The sequence below is a fragment of the Pollachius pollachius genome (assembly GCF_949987615.1).
Source record: "Pollachius pollachius genome assembly, chromosome: 5".
NCBI classification, from domain to species: Eukaryota; Metazoa; Chordata; class Actinopteri; order Gadiformes; family Gadidae; genus Pollachius; species Pollachius pollachius.
This window is the reverse complement of record NC_136938.1, coordinates 11,020,932-11,047,778: the sequence shown is the minus strand read 5'-3', so window position 1 is coordinate 11,047,778 and position 26,847 is coordinate 11,020,932. Positions and strand designations below refer to the sequence as shown.

The window sequence follows — 26,847 nt, the reverse complement described above, 5'->3', positions numbered from 1 at the left end:
CTCTCTCTCTCTCTCTCTCTCTCTCTCTCTTTCTTTCTGTCTCTCCCCCCCCCCTCTCTACGACTCTCTCTCACCCTCTCTATCAACCCCGTCCATCCCCCTCTATAGTCTCTCTACCCTCCGAGAGAGAGAGAGAAAGAGAGAGAGAGAGAGAGAGAGAGAGAGAGAGGGAGAGAAGAGAGAGAAAGAGTTAGGTTTAAGCCTACAGTTACTATGGCGACCCGTATTTGCATCTGAAGTGGTGTATGTGAAGGGGGGGACAACAAAATAAATGTGCAACAGTATTCCTTGTCATAATGCTTTGCTTAACAGATTTCAGGGAGTGCATCTACTGTATGATCCCACTCTATGATCCCACTGTATGATCATACTGTATGATCATACAGTATGATCCCACTCTATGATCCCACTCTATGATCCCACTTTATGATCCCACTCTATTATCCCACTGTATGATCATACTGTATGATCATACTGTATGATCCCACTCTATGATCCCACTCTATGATCCCACTTTATGATCCCACTCTATGATCCCACTCTATGATCCCACTCTATGATCCCACTTTATGATCCCACTCTATGATCCCACTGTATGATCCCACTCTATGATCCCACTGTATGATCCCACTCTATGATCCCACTTTATGATCCCACTCTATGATCCCACTTTATGATCCCACTCTATGATCCCACTTTATGATCCCACTGTTTGATCCTACACAGTGGATCTACTGTATGAGTGGATCTTATATATTATTATACAGAATGATCCTACTGTATGATCCCACTGTATGCATTACTGTAGGATGCCACTGTATGATCCTACAGAGTGGATCTACTGTATGTGTGGATCTTACATATTATTATACAGTATGATCCTAATGTAAGATCCTACTGAATGGAACTACCGCATGCTTGTACTTTGCAATTGTGTTGTAAGATCCTACTCTATGACCCTGAGTTGACCCTGTATCTACTTGGTGTAATATATGCTCTATCGAATGGATAGCGTAAATGGGGGGTTAGGATAGTCTCGTGGTTACGGTATCAGCCAAAGGTTTCTGAGTTTGTATCCCTATATCCTCCCTGAAAACCCAGAGACCTTTCTGAGCCAGGTGCCCCCACCACTTTCGATTCATTAGCGACATATCTACAATTCAAAAAAGAAAATTAAACAAGTGTCAGTAAATGAAGAATTGTTATCATTTATTGTGACAATTATTACGAGTGATGATGTGTGATGATGTGATGTTTGTGTGATTATTATTTTGTTTTGTGTGTGTATGTGTGTTTGAATGTGTGAGTACCCTTGTGCTTGAGCGTTTCCGAGCGCGTGTTTGTATTCTTGTGCGTGTGTGTTTGTGTCCCGTGTGTGTTGTGTGTTTGTGTGCGTGAGTGTGTGCGAGTTGGTATCCTGTGAGAGTGTGTGTCTGTGTGTATGTTTGTGTCTGAGAAGAGGAGGAGTGGTGTGAAGACTCTGTGGTCCATGGAACAGGATCCCATATTGGGGTTCTTCCCCAAACCAGGCTGAGTGGAAGGACTTGCGAGGCTGTGTTATCTCATAAGCTGACAGATAATGTCTCTGTGTGGCACTAGCAGCGGTGCGCTAAATATAGCCGTCTAAAAGGCTTGACACACTAGCTCACAGGAAACAAGTGCCTGGATGCGCGTTATTGACAAAGGGCCGTTCTGCTGCTCATCAGGAAATATGCTACATTACTCCCCTTCACAGATGATGTGCTCTTGGCATTTGGGAATTGAAAGCCAATATATTGCATTGGAAGTGGTCTATTTACAAAGCCTCAATCTTATATAATTGGTGGCATTTGTCTAAAATAGATTGATTGTGCTATTGTTCCACCAGCCTGAGCTGAAATGTTAATAGAAAATAACCACACTTTTGGCATAATTTGTTTAAAATAGTAAGGGGGGGGAGTTAATCGCAGCAGTTAATTGGTAACATTGCCAAGCAAGGAGAGGGGTCAGAGGTTCAAAGTCATTAAATTGCTGCCGAATGACAGAAATTGTAGAAATGGAGAGAAACACGTGGTCAGACAGCGTTGCTGCGTCCAGAGCATGTAGCCCAAGGAGATTCTTGAAGACTTTCATTACAAATGCACCACATCCATAAACAGCAGACACACACACACACTCACATGCACACACACACACACACACACACACACACACACACACACACACACACACACACACACACAAATACACACACACACACTCACGCACACACACACACACACACAGACTACAAACTGCTTCCTTATTGGGATCACACTATCTATAAATATGTAAGAAAATGAGTAACAATCAAATATTTCTTCACTTTCAAAATAAAAGCACCTTCTCTATGGTCTCCATCTGCTGGTTCCGTTCTCCCGGCAACGTTGATGAAAACAAATCTCCACACGCTAACCGCGTGTGTTTGTGCTTCTGCTGCAGTACTACTTCACCATCACGTTTAACCATGACAACCACAAGGCGCTGGAGCTCCGCACCGAGGACGTCAAGGACTGTGATGAGTGGGTGGCGGCCATCACACAGGCCAGGTACTAGCTAGACACCTTTAACCTTTAACCCCTGACCTTCCAACTGTCTACAGTCTCCCAACAAACAGGAACAATGGGGGATGGGCACAAGCGTGTGTGATTAGGTCATTTGTATTGACCCGTTGGTCATCTAACGACCGGGTCATCAATCGATTACATTTTATATAGGGTGATTTAAGTTCCAATATTTTATACATGTAATGTTACACTTATGAAGATAGCAGTGAGGTGTTGTTTAATTAATCATATTATCAGACTATGATAATATATGATATGATAGACTATGACTAATTATATTTCTGTTTGTGTCTTCATTTCTCTATCTATGTGTGTGCGTGTGTGTGTGTGTGTGTGTGTGTGTGTGTGTGTTTTTGTGTGTGTATGTGTGTGTGTGTGTGTGTGTAGCTACAGGAATCTAGCTACGGAGCATGAGACCCTCATGCAGAAGTATCTCCATCTACTCCAGATAGTGGAGACGGAGAAAACGGTTGCTAAGCAACTTAGACAACAGATAGAGGATGGTGAAATTGAGATTGAGCGGCTTAAATCTGAGGTAAGTGTTTTTACCGTATAAATGTTGCGTGTGTGTTTATGTGTTTAAGTGTGTGCATGCAAGTGCGACTGTGTGTGTTTGTGTGTGTTATTAGCTTTGTAATAAGTAGGGATATAGTTTGAGAGAAAAGAAGAAAAAGTATGAGAGAAAGTAAACAAGGAGAGAGATGTGAAGGGATACAGGGTTGAGCATTCCCAGATCTGATACCGTTAGCTTAAACCGTTCCCTTCACATCCCCAGTCCACAGCAACATCGCCAACACCCCACCCCAAGGGGCACCCTAACGCCCCTTATTAAACCGCTGCTACCCGCATGCTTTGTCACCATTCAATAGAAAGAAAGAAAAAAAGACCTGCTCCATTGCATCTCCCTTAATGCACTCATGGAGGTTCCCAAATTAATGAATGATTTCATTGTGTTGGATTCAGCTGCTATTGTAGCGCAAGCTGCATCACACAACGGCCCATTATCAACTCATTCCTTAGCTTCTTTATCAAACTGAGACGTTCTTGCTGTTCCCCTTCATGCTTTCATTTATGGGTGAAAGTTGAAGAAATGTTGCAGTTCCTTCTCTTCATGTGTCAGGCCTTACCAATGCAAGGAATGCCTCACGTCTGCCTGATGCACCAGATAGAGAGCCAGTAGAGAGTACAGGAAGGAGTAAAAAGAGGGTAAAGCAAGCATAAGTCGAGCGAGATAACGGAGGTTAAATACATTCGCTGCTCATGATCGACTACCCTTGAAATAAGGGCATTTTAAATACAGTTTATGAATATTAAATGGATGAAAAATAATAATCAAATAATAATCAAATCATTGATAAAACATAAGCAACACGTACAGCATTAATAAGGGTGAGGAAAGAACTCCAGAGAACAAACATATACGGTCTAATATCTGGTGACTGGTTAGCAGAAGAGTCTTGGGTCTTGGATGTGTGTGTGTGTGTGTGTGTGTGTGTGTGTGTGTGTGTGTGTGTGTGTGTGTGTGTGGTACCGTGGGTGGGCTGTAGATTGAGTAATGGTTCCCTTGGTTGGTCAGATCGCCGGTCTTCTGAAGGACAACGAGAAGATCCAGGCCACTCCTGAGATTCCCCCCAGTGACGATGACACGGAGATCAAGAAGATTAAGAAGGTGAGCTCTGAGGATGAAAGGACCATAGGAGAGATGATTTGAAAGTGTTAGAATCATTTCAATGATTTTAATCAAGGGTTTGATTGACTCTGCTCCACATCCGCCTGCCTGAAAAAAACCTCACACTTTCTGTGCAAATGGAGTTGATGTGCAGACTGCACTTTTTCTCGAAGCATGTAGGAAGCAGTATTGTTAAATTAGAAATAGCTCCCCTTTGACTGTGATATGTCCTGCCGAGACATTGGCCTAACAGAGGGTGGTGACTGCACAGGGCAGCACTCAGTTAGCAGTGATGTGTACCTCAGGATTTGTTTTCCCTTCCTGATTCAGGAAAGGTTACGTTAAGCCACATCCTGCTTTCACACCCTGATAGTCACAGTCGGGGAGATGCCCGGTAGAAACCACAGCCAGATCAGTCAGCCAGTCAGCGTTGTTTACTGCTGAGCAACCTCCCAGGCTTGGTTTAAAGGGGCCCACACACAGCCCAGACCCAAACAAACGGCCAACTGCCTTTATCCGACCACTCCGTTGGCTCTCGTCTGACCTGTTCGGCAGAAAAGTTGTACGTTCTGCGCTTGCGTGAGATGCAACAAGTCTACTTAACATCGGTGGTGCTAGTCTCGTAGCGCTAGCCCGTCCCTCCAAGGAACCGCGCTGATTCGCTGATTGTGTCCTAGCAGCACACAACCAATCAGAGGCTCCGATTCTCAGACGCCAACAATCTCAGACTTTGCATGTTGAATCAGACAAGTCACCATCAACGTGATTCCAAAAGCTTCCAACACAGCTGAACAGTCAAACAGATTTGTTCCCGAACGGCCAACAGTTGGCCCAGTGTGTTCCACACTTTAGGAGTACCTTCCTTGTCAAGGAACTGCCAGCTACATTCATTTACCTGAGCAACACAAAATGCAAACACACACACACACACATAGACACACACACACATAGACACAGACACAGACAGCCCCCCCCCACACACACACACACACCTACACACAACCAGACCATAACACACCGGTCCTACCTGTTTCCCAACCCATCAGGTCCAGAGCTTTCTGCGAGGCTGGATCTGCCGCAGGAAGTGGAAGACCATCATCCAGGACTACATCCGCTCGCCCCACGCCGAGAGCATGAGGAAGAGGAACCAGGTGGTGTTCAGCATGCTAGAGGCGGAGGCTGAGTACGTCCAGCAGCTGCACATCCTGGTCAACAACTTCCTGAGGCCGCTCCGCATGGCCGCCAGCTCCAAGAAGCCCCCCATCACCCACGACGACGTCAGCAGCATCTTCCTCAACAGGCAAGGACTCTGATAGCATTAGCATGCTAGCTCCCCCCCCCCCCCCCCCCCGCCCCAAGATAACGGACATAGTTACAACACTCATTGTTTGCTCTTATATTGAAGTTCAATGTTTGACTGAGGATTAGATTAGATTTAGAAATTAAATAAGAAACAACTTTGAATATTTTATCACTTAAAAATTGTTTAAAGTTTTTAAAATCTGTAATTCTTATTTCTGGATACTGTATTTGGCCGTTGGTTTGTTGTTTTCATTGTTGATGAAACAACAACAGTAAGCACCACAACAACAACAACTGAAACAACAACGAAACAAACACCACTGCAATAACAACAACATTCCCCTGGCCTTGTGTTGTGTTACTCTGCAGTGAGACCATCATGTTCCTGCACCAGATCTTCTACCAGGGCCTGAAGGCCAGGATTGCCAGCTGGCCAACACTGGTGCTGGGTAAGAGCATATCACTGTAATCTTCCCTGAACCAAACTTGCTCAACACATCCTAAGATACTTCACACATTCTTGGGTGCTAAAACGATGTATCATAGATTGATTTGGATGCTAACTAGCCAGCATGCATTTTGACCAGCGTTGTCTCGTTTACGACATCTGCATTCACTCCAATGACAATCTGCGGCTTCCACCTTCTACTGCTAACACTAGTATCACTAGGATAACTACTAATGCGCCAACTACTACAACTATTACTGCTAACGATGACGATAATAATGATAATAGTGACAATGGAGATCTCATCGGACAAATATATGGTTCTTGATCATATCATCAATAATAATATAATTTAATAATAATAATAATAATAAACAATAATAATGTTAATAATATCCAATTAACACCAACACTACTTCTGTCCACAGCGGACTTGTTTGACATCCTGCTGCCCATGCTGAACATCTACCAGGAGTTTGTGAGGAACCACCAGTACAGCCTGCAGATCCTGGCCCACTGCAAGCAGAACCGGGACTTTGACAAGCTGCTGAAGCAGTACGAGGCCAAGCCCGACTGCGAGGAGCGCACCCTGGAGACCTTCCTCACATACCCCATGTTCCAGGTCCGATGGCTGCCCAATCTCCATTACCTTACTGCTGGCTGACTGCAACACACATGGATACTTAAGGAAATGCAAGACGGGTCTTTAGTAGGATATGAAGTGGATCACTAATTACAAAATCTAAGCGAGGAAAGTCTCAGATGCAGCACACTTCTGTCATTGCGTTAACTGATTGCCAACTTGTCTTCCAGTAATATGTTCTTATATTACTCTTGGGAAATGTTAGTTTTTCAATTATTGAATCATTCCATATGAGATTTATTATGATGATGCAATATAATATCATTGGTTTGCGTGGTTCTCAAGGTTTTTGACACTTGATGGTGTGAGTTGCTGCTACCCAGCCAGTATAACGTCCCCCATCAATTACTCTTTACCTCTCTCTCTATCTCTACCATTGTCTCTCTCTCTCTCTCTCTCCCAGATCCCGCGCTACATCTTGACCCTACACGAACTTCTGGCTCACACGCCTCACGAGCATGTGGAGAGGACCAGTCTTGACTACGCTAAGTCCAAGCTAGAGGAACTGTCCAGGTCAGCAGCAACAGTAACTCACCGTCCCTCCATCGTAATGAAAAGACTCCGCTTCAAGTACCGCTCCCCTTACCACTCAGGACCTCAGAGCTTCTACAGAAATCAGTGGGCTCTTAATCAATAACGGCCCTTACAAATAAAACGATTGTGGGGCTGCAAGGCATACTACTTTCTGACACTTCGTTTGTATTGGTATAGAATTTTCTTATGAATATATATATATTTTTTTTTTACTAGAGTATTTTACATACTGTTATGTGAAGTGCGTTCCAGTATTTAGAAAAGTGTGATCCAAATAAATTGAATTGTATAACACTAGATTTTGTATTATGTGTATAAATTGATATAATCTGCTAGTGTGCTAACCATGTAGGGAAAACATCTTGTAGTGACCCCTGGGTTCCAAACTAATCCGTCCGTCGTCACAGACAATGGAGAAGTATAGAGATTAATTTTTGGTCTGGTCCAGGATCATGCACGACGAGGTGAGCGAGACGGAGAACATCAGGAAGAACCTGGCCATCGAGAGGATGATCGTGGAGGGCTGTGAGGTGCTTTTGGACACCAGCCAGACCTTCGTCAGGCAAGGTGAGCCCTGCTGGACCCGCCCGGCGCATGTGTTGGGCAGTACAATGAGCAACCCATGCTCCTTTCCGTTCCAAATATACTGAGATTGTGAGTGTTAATTGATGTTGTTAATAAATATAATATTGAATGTGTATGTGTGTCTGTCTGTGTATGGTTGGGCATGTGTGTATGTGTGTGTGTGTGTCTGGGGGCGGGGGGCGGATGTGTGTCTGTGGGTGTGTGTGTATATGTGCATTTGCATGCATGTATGTGTATGAGTGTGTGTGTGTGTGTGTGTGTGTGTGTGTGTGTGTGTGTGTGTGTGTGTGTGTGTGTGTGTGTGTGTGTGTGTGTGTGTATGTTTGTGGTTGTGTGTGTGTGTGTGTGTGTGTGTGTGTGTGTGTGTGTGTGTGTGTGTGTGTGTCTGGGCCTCCTTGGTAGGCTCCCTGATCCAGGTACCGATGAGCGAGCGAGGCAAGATAACAAGGGGGCGACTGGGCTCTCTCTCCCTGAAGAAGGAAGGAGAGAGGCAGTGCTTCCTATTCTCCAAGCACCTCATCATCTGCACACGGGGCTCCGGGGGGAAGCTGCACATCACCAAGGTACAGAGATGGGTTGTTAGCCTAGCTCATATGCTACATGCAGCTAACAGCTAACAACTGGAGCTCAATCTGTTTTCATTCATTTAATTGCTTACATTTTTTTGGTATTTTAAAGTTTTGTTGTTATTTCATCTTATCAAGTCCAGTATTTTAGACTGCAGCATTCATAGTAACTTAAAGTCATGATGTCTGTCAACAATACAGTGTTAACAAGTTACAAGTTGTGTGCTACATCATGTTATGTCATTTGACCATTGACCACAGAATGGAGTAATCTCTCTGATCGACTGTACCTTAATGGAGGAACTAGAGGGAACGGATGATGAAAGTAAGTGTCTTCTAATGTAATCAATAGTACTCAAGAGTATTAAATTAGTATTAAAGTAATCAACTGTATGAAATTAGTTTAAGGAGCTATGTAACAAATTTACTGTACAAAAAAAGAAATCATCTTAAATCATAAATTGACCATCAGAGATTAACCAGAGAGAAACTTATGCTTTAGCCAGTATGCTCTCCTTTGAGATTTCACTTCTGTGTCTGAACTTTTGTTTTTGTTAGGGCCTGTGTGTTATGATTCACTATTCTTAGAAATCCCTGGGTAGCCAGGTACAAAACAAATTGGCACACAAACACAATGTGCTTCAGCCATGGAAGCAAGCTAAATAACTGGATCAAAGGAGATTGTACTAGATCCTTCCTGAACTGCCTTGTCCTCCTTCGAAAAAGCTTAATGACCAGGGCTGTGCTTAAACACGGGTACATCTTTGCAATTGAAACATGGAAACAGCTTAGGGCCCAAAAGGTTTTCAAGACGGGCTCGTTCATAATTTGCGTATAAAGAGTATAAATGAACTGGTCAAATGACTAAAAATCATCAAATTTCTAAAACTTGATGCCACCTCTCATTGTCAAAATAGAATAATTGCACTCAAATTCTAATGTTGCAATTGTGTTCCTGACCTCAATCTGGCAACCCAGGTGAGCTATGAGTCTGAGGAGGACGGGGTGGGTGGAGAGAACACTGATATTGTGAATCTGGACTGCAGTACCCATTTTAAACACTCGGGTCAATGTTAAATATAGTACATTTAATCACTGTCAGAGCATTTAACCGCACCCTGTTGTAAATAAGTGAATTGGATAGAAGCATATCTCAGTGCGATGTAACTGTTCAGCTGACTGGTCTTCTACGGTTTATTTCGAACTCCCAGCCAAGCCAGAGAAGACTGGGCAGGACGTGGAGCATCTGGACTTCAAGGTGATCGTGGAACCCAAAGACATCCAGTCGTACACGGTCATCCTGGTGCCCTCGTCGCGCCAGGAGAAGGCTGCCTGGACCAGCGACATCAGCCAGGCACGTGGTCCCACAGCCCCCCTCCACCTCTCTTACACAGCATTAAACATACGTTGTCTTGTAATAAGGGATAGTCGGACCTCGGCCAGAGGGATTCATCATTATTACCCATGTCTCTATAGTGGTACATTATAAATATTTGTAAAAAAAATTGGCGCTAACCTATGACAATTTATGCTACCCAAAATATAATGATTTGTCAATTATGTAGCTTTGTAGAACAACATATTTTTTTCAGTAATTCACATTCATATGTAGGTTTCCACATACTTCCCCCAAAATAAAAATACTGTAATACTATCCGGAGCAACGTGCATATACCAGTAGCATTAACCTAAGTACCTATGTACAGTATTGCACTGGCATTTCTTGGATGTTAGCAACATGAGATAAGCTTGGGCAGACAAGCTAAACGTTTTAAACATTTGAAAAATTCCCCCCTTGGCTCTATATATATTGTGCATATTCAAGGGTTTAAAACCCAGGTTTGAATTAAAGCCCCGCTGTTTGTGGGCGTGGGTCACCACGTCGTGCTAACGATTAGCATTTCCCCACCTCGACAACAGTGCATCGACAACATCCGCTGCAACGGCCTGATGATGAACGCCTTCGAGGAGAACAGTAAAGTCACTGTGCCACAAATGATTAAGTGAGTGTTGTCGTCCTCCCCCCGTCCCCGTCCCCCACTGCAATGTACATGTATCGCATCATGCATGGAACACAATTACACGGGGGACACTTGTGTTGGGCGAGCAACCATTGGGTTTGTAAGGACGTGGTAGTTGCGTGAACACAGAGGCACTCATGAGACTCAGCCTTCGCAGAAATCTAAGGTTCTAAACAGGCTGTTGGTGTGTTTATGTGTGTGTGTTTGTGCGTGTGTGTGTGTGCCTGTGTGTGTGTGTGTGTGTGTGTGTGTGTGTGTGTGTGTATATATACATGCGTGTGAATGAGATGGAGCCCCTATTCAAACAAAACAGAGGAAGTGAAAATGTCCCTTCTTGTACATGTATTCTGTTTTTAAAAGACTGAATGCTGAATCAAATTCAGCATTCAAATCAGAATGATCAGAGCACTCCACTTTTTATTGTACTGCTCACATACTCGTATGATTGTATACATAACAAAAACATCTACTTGAAAAAATGATATCTACTTGAGAATGTAATTGAGGTTCACCATAAAAGGCATTTGTCTGGATCTTTATCAGGATACAATTCAAATTAGTATTCATAATCAGGTTGTTGCAGCAGTGTTGATTCTATAAACCCATTGGAGAAGCAAACAGGCATCAGTAAAACAACAATAGTATCCAATACTTATCACATTCAGAAGACACTTTTATCCCAAGCGACTGGCTGAGATCAATGAAGTCACGTAATCAGAATTAGAGCCGTTAAAATAAAAGTGATAGTGCTGCACAACTAACACTTTTCAATAAGGGTGCGTTCATTAATGAACAGTTAATCAACAGTTACACCTAACAATATTGTTGAGTATTTCTTATTAGCGGTATTAATACACCTTGACCTCAACCCTCCCCTGCAGGTCGGACACCAGCCTGTACTGTGACGACGTGGACATCCGCTTCAGCAAGATGATGAACTCCTGCAAGGTGCTGCAGATCCGCTACGCCAGCGTGGAGCGGCTGCTGGAGCGGCTAACCGACCTGCGCTTCCTCTCCATCGACTTCCTCAACACCTTCCTGCACTCCTACCGCGTGTTCTCCAGCGCCGACGTGGTGCTGGACAAGCTCATCACCATCTACAAGAAGCCCATCAGCGCCATCCCAGCACGGTGAGACACGCCCCTCAAAAAGAAAGACTCAAGCTATTGTGTCTGGAGAGCAAGAGCTGTGCAGTACTGCCTTGCGGTACCAAACAGTGGAAGAAAGGGTTTGTAGTTGGGTTTGATCAGCGGCCAAGGCCAGGGAAAGCAGCTGAAAGCCCGGAGGAATGTGACAGGAGGTTTGGGTAAGACGGAGACACAGTGGGGGGTACCACATGACATTCACTACCCTGCATCGCTGATAGCAACACAGCAGCTGGTGGTCCAAGACCTTCACTCTCATCCCTCTCTTTGTCTCTGGTATCCCTTCATTTTTCTTTCCTTTTTCCTTTTCTTGTATTTCATTGTTTCATTCCTTCTTTCTTTCTTTTGTGTTGTCCTGACTCTCGTTCCTCTGTTTTTCAATCCTTTCTCTTTCTTTTTCTCTCCCCTAGTTTGACCATCCCTCTCTCTACTGCACTGTCACCATGGCAACTCTTCACTCTGCTGCAGGATCCCACCCTCTCCTTTTCTCCTTGTCCTCTCTCTCTCTCTCTCTCTCTCTCTCTCTCTCTCTCTCTAGCATTAAAAATTGAGTGTGGCGCTTTGCACCCAGACCTTCTCTCCCTTTTCTCTACCTTCCTTTTCTCCCCCTTCTCTTATGCCCCCCTTTTGATTCTCTATTCTCCCTCCCATGTCCTCTCTTCCCCCGTTCTCTCCTCACCTCTCCTTCCCCTGTCCCATCTCCCCCCCCCTCGTCTCCTTCTCTGGTCCTCTCCTCTCTACCTCTCTCCAATCTTACTCTCTCCTCCTCCAATCTCCTGTCCTCCTCCTGTCCTCTCTGCCCCTTTCCTCCTCTTGTCCTCTCCTCCTCTAATCTCCCCCCTTCCTATCTTCTCCTCCTCCCTCATCTGCTTCTCTCTCAAGTATTCTTTGTCCACATCCTGTCCTCTGAAGTCCCGCCTCTCCCCTCAAACTTCACTTATTCTTTCATCTCCTTTGTTTCTTCCCTCTCTCAGCCCTCCCCTGTGCTGCCTTCCTCCTCCTCCTCCTCCTCCTCCTCCTCCACCTCCTCCTCCTCCCCCTCCTCCTCCTCCCTGTGTGATTTGGTGATGGAGACAAACGTGGCCACAGCTTCTCTCCCCCCTCCTCCCCCCAACCCCCCCTTACCACCACCACCAACACCACCACCACCACCACCACCACCACCAACACCACCACCACCACCACCACCAAGCCAGGACATGAGGCTCCCTGCTCGCCCACTCCTCTGCTGCAGCCCCCACTGTGGTGGAATCCATATCCCACTCTCTCTCTCTCTCTCTCTCTCTCTCGCTCTCTCTCTCCATCTCCTTCTCCATCTCCATCTCTATATCTCTTTCTGTTGCTCAAACATAACCGGATCTCTAGGAATCTCTCTCTCTCTCTCTCTTTCTTTTTCTCTCTCCCCCCTCTCTCTCTCTCCCTCTCCTTCTCTCTCTCCTCCTCTATCTCCCCCCCCCACCTCTCTTGCTCTCTCCCTTTCTCTCCCTCCCTCTCCATCTCCCCCCCCCTCCCCCACCTCTCTCTCCCCCCTCTCTCCCTGTGTGTGTGTGTGTGTGTGTTGTTGGTGCGGGCCTCCCCTGGGTTGCTGTTGGCAGAACCCGTGCCTCCCACACTGTCACTTGCCATGCTATTTATAGGCCCTGGGAGGGGGTGGTTCTCTGCAAGGAGGAGGCTGTCTTCAACAATGTAGCTTAAATAAAGAGGCAGGGGCTCCTGAAGAGCTCCGCAGCGACTACGTTGTGGATGGCGCTCACTGTTTTAAAACAGAGTGTACGTGTGTGTGTGTGTGTGTGTGTGTGTGTGTGGTGGTGCTCATGCTCAGCATATCAGCAGCACTGTTCGCCTTACCCTGTTCCCTCCGGGCCTGCTGGGGTGAACAGGGAACATCTGCCCATGTGGTCATGATCACATGCATTTACAGGTGTTTCGGGAAAATAATGATGACGATATGCCTTCTTTCTCTCTCTTATTCCTTTCCTTCTGTGGCCCCTTTTCCCCTTTTCTCTTCTCATACTCTCTCCTCTCCTCTGCATACATCCTTTGCTCCTCTTATCCCACCCTCCTCCTCCTCTCTTCTCTCCTCCCCTCCCTCCCTCCCCCTCCTCCTCCTCATCTCCTTCTGTTCTGCTCCCTTCCTCTCCTCCTACCTCCTCCACCCCCCCTCTGTCCCCTCTCTCTTCTCCTCCTCCTTCTCCTCTCTCTCTCCTCCTCCTCCTCCTCCTCCTCCTCCTCCTCCTCCTCCTGTAGCTCCCTGGAGCTCTTCTTTGCGAGCAGCCAGAGCAACAAGCTCCTGTACGGCGAGCCGCCCAAGTCACCGCGCGCCAGCCGCAAGTTCTCCTCGCCCCCTCCGCTCTCCATCACCAAGACCTCCTCGCCCAACCGCCGGCGCAAGCTCTCCCTCAACATCCCCATCATCACGGGGGGCAAGGCGCTGGACCTGGCCGCCCTGAGCTGCTCCCCCAACGGCTACACCGGCCTGCACTCCACCGTCTCCCCCTTCAGCAAGACCACGCTGGACATCAACAAGCTGTATGTGTCCAGCAAGACCCCCCCCGACGACGGGGACACCAAGGCTGAGGGCAAGGCTGAGGAGTCGCCTCTGTCCAAGCAAGGTTAGCACCTAGTGGGGTTACCAGTGGCGCTCCGGAGGGCGGGATCAGCCCAGAAGGGCTGTGGGGGGGGGCCGGGGTACGGTATAGTAGAGGACAGATGGGGTGGAGTACGCGATCTTGGTCAGATGGAGACCAAATGTTTTCTTTGGCACCGTTGGATCATGTAGATGATACAAAGAAACAAACAAACAACGATTCAATCAGCTTTTGCGAATGCATTAAATAATAATAATAATGTGTAACATGGCAATATACCAACCACACTACATAAGGGCACACAATGGGGCACATTATTACAGGTGAGAGTTACCTTATGTACCTTACGTGTCATGTGACGTGTCATCCTCTGTGTCATGTGATTTATCATGTTACGTGTCGTGTGACCTGTCAGGTGACGTGTGTCATGTGACTTGTGTCATGTGATTTACCACAAGACGTGTCATGTGACGTGTGCCATGTGATTTATCACGTGACGTGATTTGTGCAGACATGGCAGTGAGGGAGGTGTGTGACGAAGAGCCCCCCCCCAGTGATGAGGTCGAGGCTGAGATGTCACCCCCAAAGTCCCCCAGCACTCCCAAGAACGTCAAGTCCAAAAACTCTGGTGAGAACCCATGTTGAAGGTTAAGATTGTTCCGGGGTAAATCGCACCAAAAAAATGTTTAGTTGATCATCCCATTTCTCCCATTTCAGATATCCCGAACATGCCATCCAAATTTCTAAATGCAGATAAAATATCAATACATATCATTTCAGAACGCTATTTAAAAACCCTACAAAATAACAGATGACACAAACGACGCAAAAGCATTTCATTCAAATAATAATATTTAAGATGGACAGTTATATTGTAAGAGTTGCTTTGCTTTTGCTTATGACGGATGAGGCACGATGACATCATGGAAGATGATGGAAGATGTTTGGGAGTTCTACTTTGCAGAAGCTCTTTATGTGCTACGTATGTGGAGTGCAACAGGGAGAAAAACACCCTCCCAGCATCGGGAGGTGTGCTTCTGGCTGGGCCGATGCCCTGACCCCCCTCACAGGCCTCCGTTCAGTCAGTGATCCATATGGGGGATTCCACACAGAGTCACATGCTCCCCACACAGCTATCAAGGGACGCGTCCCCGCACCACAATGAACGAGACAAATAAATACATCACGACCAATCAATACACGTGAACCCCCTCCATAACATAATGAGTGGAAACACCATCACCAACATCAGCACCATCACCACCGTGCTTTTTCTTCCATTCTTTTCTTGCTGGTCCTTCTGCGTCTTTGTGCACACACACACAACACAACCCATCCCCACCGCGTTCTCCGCCCACGATGCCGGGAAGCAGGGAAGCCATGGCCTGGCGTGTGTAGGTGGAGGGAAACCTGGTACCTTAGCAACCATGTGCGAGTTCTGCATCAGCCGCCCCCGGTCCAACACAGGGAGGCAGGGAACACAGAGAGAAAGAGAAAGAGAGAGAGAGAGAGAGAGAGAGAGAGAGAGAGAGAGAGAGAGAGAGAGAGAGAGAGAGAGAGCGAGAGAGAGGAATGGATAATGAGGGAAGTGCAGAGGGATAGGAGATTGGTCATGAAGGAGGGGGTAGAAAAGGGGGGAGGTAGGGAGGATGTAGGGAGGGAAGAATAGGTAAGGGAGATGTGTTTTTGGGGAGGGGGAGGAAGGAGAGAGAGAAAGAGGCAGAGATGGAAAGAGGGAGGAAGGAAGAGAGAGGGGGAGGAAAATAGAGTGAGAATGAGGGGGAGGGAACGAGGGGGAGATGGAATTGGAGGGGGAGGGAGAGAGGGACGGAGGGAGAGTGAGGGGGAGGTAGAGAAAGAGCAAGAGAGAGAAAGAGAGAGGGGGAGGTAGAAAAGTAGGCACATTGCCAAGAGAGGGGAGACACGTTATGTTGAAGTTTACAGAGTTCACTGTTGTTACGCACGTGAACACACGGCACACGAGCACACACCTATATACACCGCACAGGGTCCTCTCCATTGTGAGCAGTGATGTTATGCACGCACACGTTTGTGTGCGTGTGTGTGTGTGTGTGTGTGGACTTGCACCCACCCCCGCTATGCTAAGGAGCAGCAGGCTGTGTTGTGTTGTTTGGCTAAGAGAAACGTCACGACCCCTTCCTGTTGACGGCACGGAGACAGAGAGAGAGAGAGAGAGAGAGAGAGTTTTTAATGCCAACCAGGAACATTTTTCTTCTTTGTCTTCAGTAGTGTGGTCTGTGAAGTGAAGCGCTTATATTTGACAACTGTTGGCCTGTCTGCTTACACAGCAGATGCCAGCCAGCAACGATCACTGCAGGGCTAGGGAGGAGAAGAAACAAACATATTGTGGAGGTCTGGGTCTTTGTTTGGAGAAAGTTTAATTTTTTTCACTTTCTATACATTGCGGATTAGGCCTTTTAAAATCACCATCATCGTCATCATCATCATCATCATCATCATCATCATCATCAGCAGCAGCATCATCATCATCATCAACGTCACAACCATCATCATAATCTTCATCATCTTTTTAATTATTGTTATTCTTCATCATTGTCCCCATAACCATCACAATCATCATCATCATCATCATCATCATCATCATCATCATCATTATCTCACACGATTAAACTCGGCCATTAAATAAAATGAATAGCCATCATAAATTCCTGCGTTAAGCGCGATGGGAAGCTGGAGGTTGTATGGTTTGGATCATCTTTCCGTTCTTACGCTCTGCTGCTATCTGCTGGTTGCAACTGAGAACTACATGATCTAAGACGAGATGCATGTTATGACCGTTTGCTTCACTTGAAGTAAAGGCGCGTTCATGGTCCTGGTGATAACAAGACGCATCGTCAGTGATGACGCTCATGCTTACGTTTCCGATAGCGACTCTGCGTTTGGAATCTAAAAGTTCTTCACAGCAGGTTCTTTTTATCCGATATAAACCAGTCAGAACTAAACAGAATTTAGTAGTTTGCTTTTATTTATGAGAAGCATATTGTATTGCCACTGTCACTTGCCCATATCTTACCAGTACACAACGTTTAAAACTGAGCAAAGTCGATGCCAACAGACGGTTACAACGTCAATCAATAGTAAAGTATGGATTATGATGGTTGATTCTTTTATATTGAGTAAAACGTTCATGTTCCGCCATGTTCATGCATGTCGCTAGTAAACCATACGTCTCCAACTGAGCAACTCTGTCATCAAAATCTGGCCCCAGTTGCCGAACGGAAGTAGAATCAACAGAGCATCATGAGGTGTCGTTCACAAGAACTTGCCGACGTCGTGAAAATGTTTTGTTTTCCCCATAATTCCCAGTGATGTGAACGCGCCATATTACCCTATGTAGCGGTGACTGACGACGCAAACGGATAATATTCAATCTTTCAATATATGTCAATATTTGAATGAGTTAAAATGCAAGCTCCATGTTGAATTTTTGAGTACTTCAGTAATTGAGTACTTTTTTGTCCTGGGGGAAAGTATTTTCTGTCAAGAAAGCTCAGCTCGAGATGGAAACATTATAATATAAATAGATTATAGAAAATGAAAATAAAAATGCATAAAGATAATTAAACACAAAATAAATAAAGTAAATAAACATGACATAAATAAAGATGTGCACATTTACGTAAACATTTACACAAAATAAACATACGCATACAACTATAACCATAATGCAGCTGAAATGCTTGGCTTATAATATGAGCACTAATGCTGTGATATGAAACAAGAGTTACATTTTTCTCTTCCCTCCCCTCCACCATAGAGTTCTCTCTGTTTTCATTTAACAACGGCATGGTGGTGTCTTCGTGTCGGGAATTGGACAACAACCGCAGCGCCCTGTCCGCCGCCTCCGCCTTTGCTATCGCAACCGCCGGCGCAAACGACGGCACACCCACCAAGGAGAAGTACCGCCGAATGTCCCTTGCCAGCACTGGTCAGTACCCTGAGTAGAAACTAGAACACAACAAGGTGGCCTTTGTTTTATGAATTGAAGTGAACTGGCCTTTTTTTTTTCTTGCTATCCCCATGTGAATTAAAGCAGATTCACTTTAATGGTGATCAGAAATGTTTTTGTACTAGTGATACGAAGGAAAATCTCGGAAATGTATAAAATATATACTAAATTCTAGTCCTGGTGTGTATGTGTGTGTGTGTGTGTGTGTGTGTGTGTGTGTGTGTGTGTGTGTGTGTGTGTGTGGGTGTGTGTGTGGGTGTGTGTGTGCGTGTACGTCTTGTTCTTTTCAGAACTCGATGTTCTAAATAACACATTCCAAAGCGCATTAGCTTAAGTAGCCAGGCAGTGTTGTGTACGAGTGGAGTATGAGTTTTTAAACGCTGTATTTGAAGGGGGCCATGATTCATAGCAGAGTGTGAAGGTCACATGGTCTTCTGTGTTCCAGGGTTCCCCACTGACCAGAGGAACGGGGACAAGGAGTTTGTGATCAGGAGAGCTGCCACCAACAGAGTCCTCAACGTCCTGCGACACTGGGTCTCCAAGCACGCCCAGGTTTGCCTGCCTGTCTGACTGTTTGTCTGTCTGTCTTTTTCTGTCTGTCTGTCTTTCTGTCTATGTCTGCTTGCTTCTCTGTCTGTCTGTTTTTCTTTCTACGTCTGTCTGCATGTCTGTTGGTCTATCTGTCTTAGTGTCTCTCTATCTGTCTATCTGTCCTACTGTTTCTCTATATTTCTGTCTAATCTATTTATCTTACTGTCTCTCTATATCTCTGTCTGTCTGTCTGTTTATTTATCCTACAGTCTCTATATGGCTGTCTGTCTTACTTTCTCCATATATCTTTCTATGTTTGTCTGCTTTTCTGTCTATCTGTCTTACTACCTGTCTTCCTGTCTTTAAGACTAACTGTCTGTCTGCCTGTCTGTCTGCCTATGTCTGCTTGCTTGTCGGTCTGTCTGTTTTTCTTACTGTCTCTTTATATGCATATCTGTCTGTCCTACTGTCTCTCGATATGTCACTCCTTCTGTCTGTCTCTCTACCTGTCTATCGGTCTATATGTCTGTCTGTCAATCTGTCAGTCTGGTCTATCTTTCTACTTTCTATTGTCACTGTTTACTGTTTACGACTATCTCTTATTTATTGTCGTCTCACCCCCCCCCCCCCCTCCCCCTCCCCCCTCCCCCCATATCTCTCTTTTCTCTCTTTCCTTCTCTCATCCTTCATGCCTCCATGTCCCTTCCCACACACTCACCCGCATGGTCACCGAGACTACCGTCTCTATGTTTTCATGTTCCAGTACTACCGTCTCTGTTATCATGTTCCAGTACTAGCGTCTCTCTCGTAACGTGTTCTCCCCCCACCGCCCACCAGGACTTTGAGGTGAACACGGAGCTGAAGCTCAGGGTGATCAGCTTCCTGGAGGAGGTCATGCACGACCCTGAGCTGCTCACACAAGAGAGGAAGGCCGCTGCCAACATCATCAGGTGCACAATAATGAGGCAATATCTCACCAAATGGAAGGGCTGATCTTTTCTCAGCTTCTATTATAACACTTCTACAAGCGCCATTTGTTAGTTAACAGTAATAAGCGGCAACAGATTATGATTTGTTTGTTTATTTAATCATTTATTTTGCTCTGCAAACACAAATAGTTCCTCAGCTTGATGAGACTAGAGTGTTGCCAAGCAACGCATACACATTTTCCTGCACACTAGCTTGCTACTTTGTGTAGGTCTGTATGTTTCCATTTATTGTGCAACCAGTGAAATAAGATTCTGCTGACAGTTGCTTTGGTGGCATTGTGATTTTGATGAGTCAACAGCTTGTGTTAACGTAATTAACGATCAATAGAAGCAACTGTACAGAGGAGTGATACATATAGATATAGTTACTATAGTTAACATTCCCAGTGCTGTAATACTCTTTATTAGCACTCATGGAATGTTTCTTGTCCAATCAAATTACTTAGTCGGCCACAGCTGTTCTTTTCCAATACCATATTTTTGTTGTAGGTACTGTCTGGTAAAATGCAGTTGCTGTGCTCCCCTCCCTCAACCTATGTCCTCTAATGTTTCCCTGCCTTGTGTTTTGTTTGTACTGTGCATGATAAAGAACTACAAAGACATTTTTCTAATAGCTATGTTCATGTGCGCCCTGCAGAACTCTTACCCAGGAGGACCCTGGGGACCACCAGATCAGCCTGGAGGAGATCACACGGATGGTAAGAGAAACCGTTGCAATTCACCTGCTGTCCTCCAGAGGCCGCCAAAGCGTACCTAAGTCTGATGCCCGTGTTCTGTGTTTCAGGGACTGGAAGGTGGGAAGTCAGAGCCGTTTGAGAGCCACTCTGCCTTGGAGATAGCAGAACAGCTCACTCTGCTGGATCACCTGGTCTTTAAAGTCATCCCCTACGAGTGAGTTTACACACACACACACACACACACACACATAAAACACAACCACGTGAGCAAGACACAGGAGTGGACAATTCTATTGTTCATTGAATTAAGGGTTTATTCTACAATGTTCCTCAATTCTTCAGGGAGTTCTTTGGTCAAGGCTGGATGAAGAACGACAAGAATGAGAGGACTCCATACATCATGAAGACGACCAAACACTTCAATGATGTGAGGGTTCCTCACTTTATACCTTTACATAGATTGATACATAGAAAGAATCCGATACATGTTTGCAAAGACGCAGATGTATATGCATAGGTACATGCATATATACATATAGTTGCATAAATTCAAATATATACATACAGCAGATTGAAAGATACATAGTTGCATATATATCAATCAATTCCTAGAACTAGATTAATTGATACACAGACAGAAAGATGTATATAGATGGAAACATATATAGATACAAATCTATAGATGTGTAGCTAGCTAGATAGATAGATAGATAGATAGATGGATGGATGGATGGATGGATGGATGGATGGATGGATGGATGGATGGATGGATACAAACATACATTGCGCATAAAAATTAATTAATTCATAGCTTCATGGATACATAGATAAATGTATATAGATACAGAGATGCTATGCAGTTGTTGTGTGGACATTGTTTATCTCCTACCTATCTACGTTCCTAGATCAGCAACCTGATCGCCACAGAGATCCTGAAATGGGACGACGTGAACCTGCGGGTTGGGGTTCTGGAGAAGTGGGTGGCGGTGGCCGACATCTGCCGCTGTCTCCACAACTACAATGCTGTGCTTGAGATCACCTCCTCCCTAAACCGCAGCTCCATCTTCCGCCTGAAGAAGACCTGGCTCAAAGTCTCTAAGCAGGTAAGCTCCCCCCACTATTACTATCAAGCAGGTCAGCTGACCTCACTAATACTATTAGTATCAGGCAGGTCATCTGACCTCACTAATACTATTAGTATCAGGCAGGTCATCTGACCTCACTAATACTAATAGCATCAAGCAGGTCAGCTGACCTCACTAATACTATTAGTATCAGGCAGGTCATCTGACCTCACTAATACTATTAGTATCAAGAAGGCCAGCTGACCTCACTAATACTATTAGTATCAAGCATGTCAGCTGACCTCACTAATTCTATTAGTATCAAGAAGGTCAGCTGACCACACTAATACTATTAGTATCAGGTAGGTCATCTGACCACACTAATACTGTTACTGTCAAGCAGGTCAGCTGACCACACTTTCATTATTAGTACCAAGCACATCAGTTGACAACACTTGTAATATTAGTATCAAGCAGGTCAGCTGACCACACTAATACTATTAGTACCAAGCAAGTCAGCTGACCACACCTTTATGATTAGGATCAAGCAGGTCAGCTGACCACATTATTACTATTAGTATCAAGCAAGTCAGCTGACAACACTATTCGATTAGTATCAAACACGTCAGCTGACAAAACGTATACTATTAGTATCAAGAAGGTCAGCTGACCACACTAATACTATTAGTATCAGGCAGGTCATCTGACCTCACTAATAATATAAGTATCAAGCAGATCAGCCGACCACACCTTCAATCTGAGCATCAAGCACATCAGCTGACAACACTTTTAATATTAGTATCAAGCAGGTCAGCTACCCTTACGATAAACACTTACTTTTCCAGAGGCACTTCCTAAAGTCAGACTCTGTCCCAACTTTTATCAGTTTTTTTCTGAGCCCGATCTGTGATTTAAACCAAATCGCGATTTATACCAAATTGCATTTTCATCTCTTTGTGGTCCCCCTGCACTTTTTTTTTTACACAGTAGTAATAATGACAAGCGTGTCTGATCTGCTTTGTGTGGTACCATGTCATCAGACCAAGACCGTAATTGACAAGTTACAGAAGCTGGTGTCGTCTGAGGGGAGGTTCAAAAACCTCAGAGAGGCTCTGAAGAAGTGAGTATATTAAGATATGAGGAAGTGAGAAACTTAGGTCACTTTAGATACTGTCTATGCCTGTTTGTGCGTCACACACATGTGCCCTGTGTGAGCACAGGCACATGTGTGTGTGTGTGTGTGAATTACTTTTGCATGCGTGGGCGTGTGTGTGTGTGTGTGTGCGTGTGTGTGCGTGACTTGTGAATGTGTGTACTTGTACATGTATATTGAGTGTGTGTGAGAGCCTCCTCTCTGACCCTCTGACCGTGGCTGTCCCCCTCAGCTGTGATCCACCGTGCGTTCCCTACCTGGGCATGTACCTGACAGACTTGGCCTTCATCGAGGAGGGCACCCCCAACTACACAGAGGACCAGCTGGTCAACTTCTCCAAGATGAGAATGGTAAGACGCGCCCATTTTGTGTCATACTTTTCAAAGAATTTGACTACATGAAACACAGAGGCTGTCAGACGCTTTGTCTTGCCTGCTATGTTTCCAGTTTGTTTATGACAAACCCAGGAGGTTCACCTAGGTTCCCTTGTCACAACAGACCTTCACATAATGAAGTTCACCAGATGGTTAACCCTAACCTTTAGTTTGTTTCCATCGGTTAGTACAGTAACTTGGGTCCGTTTATCCTGGTTCAAGCCCCTTTGTTTCTGTGTCTAGATATCCCACATCATCCGGGAGATACGCCAGTTTCAGCAAACAGCTTACAAGATTGATTATCAGCCAAAGGTAAATGGATGGTTTTAAATAATTTAGGATATAGCATATCGCCTCCTCTGACTGCTGTGACTGTTTTGACTGTACAGTTGAACAGTTTGGACTCAAAACAGTGAGTACAGCCTGTACTCACTATTCTGACTGTCCCAACTGTATAATTGTCTGTACTGTTTGGACAGTGTACCTAGCTGTCCCTGCTCTGACTGTACTTACTGTTACTTACTGAGGTCAACTGTATTCACTTTGTATGTACAACTTTGTATGTACTTTTCAGAAAAGTCCAAAGCAGTTGTCACGGTCCGAGTGTTACACTGTAATGTTGTGAATGTACCAAGTGTTACTCACCTGTGCTCTACCTTTCTCAGGCATCCCAGTATCTCCTGGACAGCAGCAGTGTGTTGGATGAGGAGAGCCTCTATGAAGCGTCCCTGAGGATCGAGCCCAAGACCTCTTCGTGAAGAGGAGCCCTCCCCTCTCTCCCTCTCTTTCCTTCTCTCTCTCTGTCCCCTCTCTCTCTGTCTCTTTCTCTCCCTGACCCTTTCTCACTCTATCTCTCTCTCTCTGTCCCTCTCTCTCTCTCTCTCTCTCTCTCTCTCTCTCTCTCTCTCTCTCTCTGCTCCTCTTTCTCTCTTGCGCTATGTACAGCAACTAACTGATCATATTGTACATAAACTAATATTTGTATGGAACACATGTATTAGACTGTGCCCTTCCAGTATGTGCACCCCAAATGGACTTGTTGTGTACTGTATATTTGTTATTAGGAATGGAGTATATATATATAGAAGACCAGCTGTTTTGTTTATAGAGTTAAAAAGAAACAATATTTATATGTTATATTATTGTCTTGAAAAGATTCTCTCTCTGTTATTCTTTTATAATTATTATTATTATTATTATTTTTTTAATAGATTCATTTCCAAGGTCCACAACACATTTGACAGCCTTAAGGAACAATAGACTACAGTCTTGTGTTTATGGGAGGAACATTACCGAAGTCCCATTATTCATCTCAAACATTAGGCACTGCCCTAAACACAGATATTACAAATCAAGTTACCTATAACATTCTTTCCTAGATACCGCTGTATTCCTTAGCTCCCAACTGAAAAAAGGGACCAATTGTAAACTGGTGGCATGATGCATGGTTTAATTCAACCTACAGTTTACCCTAACTAATCCCAATAGGGTCATAAGGGTGCCATTGATGGATGAGGATATTGGGAGAAGCGTGGAGGGTCTTAATGTTTTGGTTCCCTCTTTTTATTCCCTTGGTGGGCTGAAACGAAATGTAAATAAATACTGGGAAACCTATGTAGCAGATAAAAATGTCACCCAATGTCATCTCTTCTCAAGCCTCTATGTGACAGTGGGAGCTTTGTTTTACAGTAACAGCATATCTTATTTTTGGCCAGTACATTATTATGTTATCTAAGTTTTTCTTTGTGTTGCCTTAATCCCAAAACGACCCTTAAACACCTTTTGGTTATCTGCTTTGCCAGTCCAACAGAGCCGTTTGCTGTGTACAATAATGTACAGGCAGTCTGAGCTCCCCTAACTTGTGACGTGTTACAAGCAACTCTCTTGAAATGAGTGCTCCACTAATGGTCTTTCAACTCTGTACTAGCTTTTCTGTGTATGACAACTATAACACAAATGTTTAATACTTATGAGTGTAACACATACAGAATCCTGTCTATTTCAAAATGTTTTAGCAGGACTTTGCAGTAGTAATATTGTGCTTATTCTTGAAACATTTATATGTATTTTTACAAGCTTTGTATAGAAGAAACTCACTTATGGCTTAGGTGGCGGGCATGTACCACTTCCACGTATATAAATGAAAAGTATATCTAGAACAATTTGTGTACTGTGCTCTACACCCATTCACAGAATCTATAATCTATGAACAGACACGCCAAATGTTTGCATTGAGCAATACCCGACGGTATGAGATTCATCGTTCAATCTATTTCAGCAGCTTGACAAGTATTTCCAGTTTTGTATAAAACTGTATTCTTTCCTGATTACCTCTTCTTAATAAATCTATTCTTTCTCAGGGGAAAGTCTCTTTAAAGTATTTAGCAGACAAATGAAACCCAGCAAAAGGGCCCTGAACCCTCTGTGAAAGGTCAGGGATGACACCTGACGTGGCAGGTTGACGTTCATCTGCAAACCAAGAGAATAAGCCATGTAAGATTAAACAGTATAGAATTGAATAGCGTTACGATGTTCAAGGGATAATTCAAGGAGACGTTAGTTTCGCAATAAAATGCTTGTGTGGGTGCAGTCGCGCTTGCTACAGCATTGCATATACCTTATAATAGTAGGCCTGTCGCACCTGGTGCTCAAGTTACTCAAGTGCGCATGTGCTAAGCGCGAACGCATACATACGCCGCAAGCACGCACAAACATACACGGAAACGTACACACATGCACACACACAAGCACGCACACCGCACGTCAACACAAAGGCAGCGACACATACACGGAAGCGCACACACACACACACGCACAGGTAAGACGTTTAACGACTCCGCCATCGGCACACGCGCAGGTAAGAACACACACGCAAGCACGCACATGCGCACGAATATACACGGAAAAGCACGCACATACTCGCACACACACACACAAGCACGCGCACACACCCCACGTCAACACAAAGGCAGCGACACATACATGGAAGCGCACACATACACGTATGCACACATACACACACACACGCACAGGTAAGACGTTTAACGGCTCCGCCATGGGCACACGCGCAGGTAAGAACACACGCACGGCACACACCGAAGCGACGCTCGCCCAGGTAAGACGTTCTGTTTTTAAACATAACGGCTCCGCCGGCGGCAAACTCTCCCAGGTAACACGTTCTGTCTATAGACTATATGAATTGCGATAAAATAATGGAAGGGACATTTCTCACCTCGACAAGCAACGGCAGGTCGTTCATTTTGTCACATAAAAAACGTTAAATTCAAACATTGCGACGACCGGCATATCAACACACAAGTGACGTGATCTTAAAGAGACAGTTTCCCTATAACACAACGATAACATGTCAATAACACAGTATGCTATGGTGAATTATGTCTATAGAGTCCACCACAAGACTACACTTTTCCTTGAGCCTCCCGAAATGTCTTTACACTTTGTTGCTCAAACTTAATATTACCCGCCTCCTTGAGCCTACCGAAAAGTCTGGCGATATTGATATCCCCCTTCCCCCCTGCGGACTGTTAGTTGTTTTATTTTTCTTATGTTTTGTGTGTAGGCTATGCTATGAGTGACTGTAGGCGACTACTGCCTGTATTGGCCTGGACATTTGAAGAGATGTTTAATCTCAATAGACCTCTGAAGAATAAGTCCCGCCTCCGAGGCTCCTGGTTCCATCGGACAAATGTCCATGGGAAATCACATGGGGTTTTCGAATGATCGTACATAACAAACTCTATGTGGCGAAGAAGTAAAAGCTTCTCACGTTTTGAACTAGGCCTACACACTTTTTCCATCTAGATTCCACTTGGGTTTTGGATTGTCGGTGCCGTTAAAGTAGTTAAGTATTATGAGGAATTTAATGCTTCTTCCTAATAGTTAACTACTTTAATGGCACCGACAATCCAAAACTAGTTAAAGTAGTTAACTATTAAGAAGAAGTTAATGCTTCTTCATAATA

General features: G+C 44.7%; 1 protein-coding gene across 2 annotated transcripts in view; it reads left to right on the top strand.

Moving 5' to 3' along the window:
• LOC307076289 (ras-specific guanine nucleotide-releasing factor 1-like) overlaps positions 1 to 23,931 on the top strand; it is a gene marked incomplete at its 5' end in the record, with an annotated part of 27,554 nt that extends 3,623 nt beyond the window's left edge. The window contains 26 exons of one of the 2 annotated variants that reach the window (XM_079737226.1): positions 2,461 to 2,567; positions 2,973 to 3,120; positions 4,162 to 4,254; positions 5,301 to 5,554; positions 5,926 to 6,005; positions 6,433 to 6,626; positions 7,051 to 7,160; positions 7,630 to 7,748; positions 8,169 to 8,329; positions 8,594 to 8,657; positions 9,553 to 9,686; positions 10,253 to 10,335; positions 11,235 to 11,483; positions 13,746 to 14,110; positions 14,598 to 14,714; positions 17,886 to 18,056; positions 18,523 to 18,629; positions 19,446 to 19,558; positions 20,235 to 20,295; positions 20,382 to 20,488; positions 20,617 to 20,701; positions 21,180 to 21,377; positions 22,379 to 22,458; positions 22,724 to 22,841; positions 23,109 to 23,177; positions 23,531 to 23,931. In XM_079737226.1, the coding sequence (XP_079593352.1) occupies positions 2,461 to 2,567; positions 2,973 to 3,120; positions 4,162 to 4,254; positions 5,301 to 5,554; positions 5,926 to 6,005; positions 6,433 to 6,626; positions 7,051 to 7,160; positions 7,630 to 7,748; positions 8,169 to 8,329; positions 8,594 to 8,657; positions 9,553 to 9,686; positions 10,253 to 10,335; positions 11,235 to 11,483; positions 13,746 to 14,110; positions 14,598 to 14,714; positions 17,886 to 18,056; positions 18,523 to 18,629; positions 19,446 to 19,558; positions 20,235 to 20,295; positions 20,382 to 20,488; positions 20,617 to 20,701; positions 21,180 to 21,377; positions 22,379 to 22,458; positions 22,724 to 22,841; positions 23,109 to 23,177; positions 23,531 to 23,623 (3,480 nt within the window). In that variant the 3' untranslated portion in view covers positions 23,624 to 23,931. Of the gene's footprint in view, positions 1 to 2,460; positions 2,568 to 2,972; positions 3,121 to 4,161; positions 4,255 to 5,300; positions 5,555 to 5,925; positions 6,006 to 6,432; positions 6,627 to 7,050; positions 7,161 to 7,629; positions 7,749 to 8,168; positions 8,330 to 8,593; positions 8,658 to 9,543; positions 9,687 to 10,252; positions 10,336 to 11,234; positions 11,484 to 13,745; positions 14,111 to 14,597; positions 14,715 to 17,885; positions 18,057 to 18,522; positions 18,630 to 19,445; positions 19,559 to 20,234; positions 20,296 to 20,381; positions 20,489 to 20,616; positions 20,702 to 21,179; positions 21,378 to 22,378; positions 22,459 to 22,723; positions 22,842 to 23,108; positions 23,178 to 23,530 lie in introns of both variants that reach the window. The other variant, XM_079737225.1, reaches the window with a different exon arrangement.
• Between the last annotated feature and the right edge of the window lie 2,916 nt (positions 23,932 to 26,847).